Source organism: Numenius arquata, chromosome 2 (assembly GCF_964106895.1).
Source record: "Numenius arquata chromosome 2, bNumArq3.hap1.1, whole genome shotgun sequence".
Lineage (NCBI taxonomy): Eukaryota > Metazoa > Chordata > Aves > Charadriiformes > Scolopacidae > Numenius > Numenius arquata.
In genome coordinates this window covers 20,045,954-20,052,154 of record NC_133577.1, presented here as the reverse complement: position 1 = coordinate 20,052,154, position 6,201 = coordinate 20,045,954, and the positions used below count along the sequence as shown (strand labels likewise).

Sequence of the window (6,201 nt, the reverse complement as noted above, 5' to 3'; positions counted from 1 at the left end):
CAGCTACTGAAACAGGGCTGTTAAGTTTATTTGAATATGGTTGCCATCTTTTTCAGCAAAAGACTGTAGCCAAAGCAAGCCAAAGATCTCACCTTTAAAACTAAAGCCCTCTATTCATCATTGTCACTGTAAAGGTCACTGCAATGTGATTATTACAGTAATTCTAAGACACTTGGATCATTTGATCTATTTTTCTAGTATAGAGCATTCAGATGATCTGAGAATGCATTGGAAAGTTCTTGCTGTAACCACATTTCATTACTCTTCAGGCTTTACAATACACTTCATACTTTAACTTTGTTCCCAGTTTAGTTCCTCCTACATGTTCTTCAAATGCTTTGTCCATTTTCTCATTCTGATCTTCACTGAAAAGATTCTTCCAGTCACTTACACCACCTTCAAAGAAGCAAAGAATCTCTTGAAAAACTTGACATCTTATTAATTTTTTATTCTATAGATCTGTCATTCTTGTTTCATTGTACACTAAATGAAATTGGCCCATTTTTCAAGATAAAACTTCATTCATTTTTGCACCAACATAATTTCATAAAGTCAGGGGAGCAACAGCTCTGTGAAACTGCTATAATGGAAAAGAACGTGCTGCCCTTCAGGTGACTGTGTCAAAAAAATCAGCCTAAAGTCCTGTTTCCCTGCAGCTCTTTACTCCAGTCAGTTATGACTGACAAGGTGGAAGACCATGAAGGCTCGATTAAGAACCATCTGTCAGGAGGCTGAGCTGGGTTTCTGCTCCCTTGGCAGCTTGAGTTTTTATGCAGTGACTTCTTCTATGTAAAATGCAGAAATAGATTCTGACAGCCAGGTTGGCCCTCTCATGTCTGTGTCCACTACACTGCAAAAGTAGTTCCCTTTTTTTTTCCCCCTTCTCCATGTACCTGACTCTTGCATGCTTGACTTACTTCTAACCTGTGAGTGTGAATAAGGGGCTGGCTGTGAGCCTTTCAGGAGATCCTATACTCTCCTAAAAAGTGTCACTTGGGCTGAGTTTGGCCCAGTTTTGTCTGCTCAGGTAGGCCTCTAGTGGCTGAAAAATTGGTGGTCTTAGCACAGAGATGGACAGGAGTTCAGATAGACGACAACTCCTCCTTCCTGCCAGTCATCTGTGTGCTACTAAAATTTGCTGCGTGTGAGTGTGATTGCTTCTCTGCTGGCTGCAGCCTGCTGCCAGAGTCTTGCTGGGTCTCTTCCTCAGCAGCACTCCTTAACTAATCTTCTCAAGCATAACTGTGATAACATGCTTGATACTAATCTGTAATGCTAATACAAGTGCAAAAAAGAAGCAAAGGTTGGGTGGCCCAGGTTCTTGAGAGTGTGACATTTCCACCTCTGGACCTCTTGGAACTTCCTACCTTTGCGAAAGAGAACATCGCCAAATGCCCCGTGGGTCTTCTGTGAGTTCTTCTTCATTGACTGGAAGCTGCTCCTCTCTACCACGCTCTGCAGCTCTTTCTCAGTCAGGGATATCCCAAAGAAAGCAGCTATGTTTTTCACACTCAGGATGGGATTCTGAAAAGAGGAATGCAGCATACCATATGACATTTGAACAAATTACACTGCTTTCCAAGCTGTCTGCACTTCCGTACATCTCTCAGCTGGCTGCATATATAGAATATTCATAGTGTTCAGTAAGACTGGAGTGGTACATAGTGTTTCATAGTGTACATAATGGTACGTAATTATTTCAGAGGAGGTAGGAGCTGTTTTCCTATAGATCACAAAATATTGTACAAGATTTACAGTCAAGCAAAATCTACACTGTTGAATATATAAAAGTTTCCCCCCAGAAATTACTGGGTATTTTGATTTACAGTGATTTTGATTTAGCAGTGACATCACAGCTAAAGAGAAAACAAGAATGATTTTCACAAATAAAATTTAAAAAGGCTTTTAAGTTTGAATTTCACCTTTCTCTTAAAACAAGAAATTATCTCATAAAGTATCACCCAGTTTGAATACACTACATGAGTATAATGGTTAATTGGTTTAGGAACAAATGCTCTTTGAAGTATAAAATTTTTGTAACTATTGGTAACCTCACCTCTTTTAGCTCTTCATAAGTTATTGTCATAACATTTTCGTCATTAGCATATTTGTTCCATTTGGAAAGGTATTCAAAGTAGGACCCCCAAGGCACTAAGTAAAACAAAAGAATACTGAGATGAAAAATAAATGAAGATTAGACAAGATCCTTATGAAATAAACAGATTTTTATTCCTTAAATTGATCCCTCAGCCATGGGCATTATTAATCATATCTATGCCAGAGTTTACACCCTTCTGTGGGAAATGTGGGGTTTTGCTCCAGGCTGTTCTAACGTGTCTCAGGCATATGATACAATTTGTAAGTTGGTACAGTAAAACTTGTTAGTATTTCAAGACAGATGCAAGTCCACCAAAGAGCTATCAGTACTCAAATCATCTTGCAGACTCCCTTAATCCAGTTTAAAACCTTCTGCTGGCTGTGTGATATGCAAAACTGAATAATTTATGCAATTTTAAACTAGTGGGATTATTTTCTTTCTTTTTTTAATGCAATAGACTTAGTCCAAATCATTCCTCTTGTCCAATTTGGCACGAAGGTGTTCAGACATCTGCATGGGCACAAGATGATGGACATTGAAGAGGAGGGATGAAGGGGATCCAAGATCGCAATAAGGAGAAACTGCTTCTTTCAGAGAAAATATCAGTTTGTGCAAGTTAGAGCAGTTTGGGGAAGTGCACTTTTGATAAGGATTTATCCTCAGGCAGTAAAACAAGTACTGTAAACTTTAGTTAAAATTTCTAATTTTCTGTCTTAATCTCTGCTTTTGTACTGTAAACCAAAAAATCCTAGTGAAGCTGATTTACAAAGTGCGAGGTTTTTAGAACAGGTCAAAGTATTGAATAATTGACACAGACAAAAGAATATACTGTACTTTTCTTCGTCATGAAAGCTACGAAGAAATCATCCCAGGTCTCATAGGAGGGAAGAGGAGACATGCCATTGGTAAAATGGTAAAAAGATGTAGCTACATCTTTTGGATTGCGAATCAGCAGCAATATCTAGAAAAAAATAAAATATTTTATTTGTAGAGAAAGACATAACAGACTAGAGTATGAAGAAAACAATAATCTACTTTATTATTGCAGTTCAGGGAATTTCTAATATTTTGCATACTACTTGCAGAAGTATCAATTTCATTGTAAAGTTAGAAGGTGAAGGATTTCACTTTGCTTCAGTATCTTGCGAAGATGAGTGCTTATAATTATTAAAATATCTTTTACAGATTAATCAAATTATTTATGCAGAATCTAAGTATGTTTTGCTCGATACAAGCATTCGTTATTTAGGTAGTGGGGGAAAAATAACAAAAATACCAATTGTCTCTGAAATTTGACACATAGAAGCCCTCACTTGGGACAACATCATAAAATGCTTCCCATAGGAAATTGTGTCAAAATACATTTTACTGCTGGAGGATTTTTGTGTCTCCCCCCACATCTTGATTGTGGAGACTAACACAAAGGTGTCAATAGCGATGAACTCAGATTAAGCGAGATGACTGGCAGTACTTAAACAGGCATGTAGAAATGACCAGGCTAAACACTTAAGTATAACACTGATTCTGAAAATTGGCAAAAAAGTACTAAATTAGTTTTTAAAAAAATATGTTGGAGTTTTTCCATTCAAGACATTAAAATCCACACTCACCTTGGCTTTATTTTTGAAGATAGACCTGGGAAGATTTTCAGGAAGGAGATGAGTAAATATAAGTCTTCGAGATGGTGATTTGTTCATTCGCTTTAAGAATTGGAAGGAGGAAATGACAGTTTAGTTAGTACAATTATTCTTTTAATCAGCCTATGATAAAATATTGCCTTGCTAAATTTATCAACAGGTATTGGCTGATAGAAGCACTTATTCTTTGTGAGTGTTATCCTGGGATCTTAGTGGACTTCTCTGAGTAGCTCTAATCTTCAAAAGTCCCTGAGAATGAGCATTTGGAATGAGATTACCCATTGCTAATTCACTTGAGTGATAATGAATGTAACGTGTTCTGTTAGACATGGGATCAAATCTAATGGTAAGCTGCAGATTCTAACTGAGGGTATGTGAAAGCTGAAGGATCTCAAGGAGAGAGAAGAGGTGAGGAAGAAGAGCTATCATAAGAAACAAAAGCCATTCTTTCAGTATTTGACATTTCATGAAAGTCTTCTTAAATACAAAACATGCTACGTCGAATTTCTGTAGTTCTTGCCTATCTAATGAGCATGTGCTCCTCTCAAGCCCTCTGAAGTGTCCATTTATCCCTCAGTATTTGGCAATGTAAATGAGATTCATCCTGACCAGATGCCACATACAGAGAAGTTCTTAGCAAACAGTGGAGTATTTCACACACCATATATTCAGTATTTGAAGCACAAAATTTTGACAACTTTCATATGTATTCTGTGCCCACCTCATATTTCCCAGTGTCTCCAATTTCAAGGTAGGGGAATTCTTCTAGTTCTTCACCATTCACGCTGCTCTCTTTATTCTGTGTTTTCTTTTCAAATATGACTAACAGATCACTTAAGATTTGACCTAGCCAGTTTGTGCCTGAAAGAGGAAAAACACTGAATTGTTTGTTTCACCTTTGGAATAAGCAGAATGTATTTGCCAGAAAAGCTGAGGTAGGTAGTACTACCAAGTGAGTTGCTTGCTCTCCTTTCAAGTGATAAAATCACAGCTGACTGTCTGGACAATCACATCTCAGGGTTCTACCTTTACTCTTTATAAGGATGCATTTGTCCAACTTGAATGGCTCAGTACATCGTAAATTAACTTGTATATTGTAAATTAACTAATAAAGGAGAAGAACCACTAAGATTCAAATAGGAAAACATGCATTAATATAATGAATTTTTATAGTGACAAATGTAAGGGGGATTGGGGTGGTAAACCTGTACCTCAAAACCTAGTATATTATATATGTTTTCTGGCATCCTGCACAGGATTATCTTGGGAGGAAAGATGGGGCACAGAACTTGAGCACAGGAGCAGAAATAGATTTGAAAATTGTGCTGTATGTGCTCATTTTTTTTATCGTAGACAAAAAGTCTCTGAAGTGACATTTCCTATACACATTTATTATATTTTTATTCATAACATTAAAAAGAGTCTGTAGAGAACTTCCATATTTAGTTTACTATTTCCTGACTTCTGGACACTGGGTTCCTATATCTTTGTCATTACAGTCTTAATAACTGCACTCTGGTGCATTGCATTTCTTTGAAAAGAAACCATGATAAAAAAGCAAAAACTTTAGAATCCTGAATCATATATAATATTATATATCATACAATATATAACATATATATTATTATATATGTAGTATACATTATATTAGTATATATTACTATACTATAATATTTGTATATTATTGTATATTAATATATACACTAATATATATTTATATTATATTATGTTATGTTATATTAATACTCTATTTTATTCTATATATATATATACACTTAGTACAAACCTACTTATTTGCCATTACATAACTTTATTTATGAAGAAGGAAAACTATATTCACCAGATTTAGGGTATCCTGCCAAAATCATATCATCGCTTCTGGCTTCAAGGGACTCCATGGCTCTGAATACTTCAGGACTGCAAAAAGTAACAGGGTAGAGAATCCCCTTGTAGGAAAAAAGCAGTTTGTCACGATCCATTGTGTTAGCAGCAACCATTGCCTTTTCTATGAGGTCGGTAAATTTTTTCCTGGACTTCTCCATTCTTCTCTCTCTCACACACACAGGCTCCGTCGCAGTGTGAAACGATATGCAGAAAAAGAGAGCCACAGATTACCTTTTAACAGGGGATTGGGTTGTGGGGGTTTTTTTTGACTCTGTGAGCAATAATTTACTACTTTTCCTGAAACTGTAAAGAAATATGCAATTCCAGTCAAAGACCTTAAGTCATTTGAACCTTTTGAAATCAACAGAAGTTGAACACAAACAAAAAAGAAAAAAAAAAGAAAATGCAATTGCATTCTAGGTTAAAGAGCTTATCTCCAAAGTATTGTGCCAAAAATCTGTAAGGAATTACAGCACAGAGTTTATAAACAAAATATATCAAAATAGAAAGATGTGAATTGCAGGCTGGGGTTTAAGCAGCACTATCAAATTCCTCGTGGCCATTCTACTCTTTCCAGTACTC

General features: G+C 36.2%; 1 protein-coding gene across 1 annotated transcript; it reads right to left on the bottom strand.

Annotated features, from left to right (window-relative positions):
* Positions 1-5,821, bottom strand: LOC141479648 (sulfotransferase 6B1-like). Its single transcript, XM_074168919.1, has 7 exons — positions 5,576-5,821; positions 4,457-4,596; positions 3,709-3,798; positions 2,933-3,059; positions 2,057-2,151; positions 1,368-1,524; positions 1-396 (listed from the first exon to the last, which is right to left on the bottom strand). Exons 1-7 carry the CDS (start codon positions 5,775-5,777, stop codon positions 266-268), a joined length of 942 nt encoding a protein of 313 aa, XP_074025020.1. The 5' UTR covers positions 5,778-5,821; the 3' UTR covers positions 1-265.
* Between the last annotated feature and the right edge of the window lie 380 nt (positions 5,822-6,201).

Excerpts from the sequence above, each read along its gene's own strand:
- LOC141479648 (XM_074168919.1), bottom strand. The coding sequence starts at position 5,777 with ATGGAGAAGTCCAGGAAAAAATTTACCGACCTCATAGAAAAGGCAATG. Across the intron at positions 3,060-3,708 it reads TCTTCAAAAATAAAGCCAAG|ATATTGCTGCTGATTCGCAA; the intron begins GTGAGTGTGGAT and ends ATTTTTTTCTAG. Across the intron at positions 1,525-2,056 it reads CTTATGAAGAGCTAAAAGAG|AATCCCATCCTGAGTGTGAA; the intron begins GTGAGGTTACCA and ends TCCTCTTTTCAG.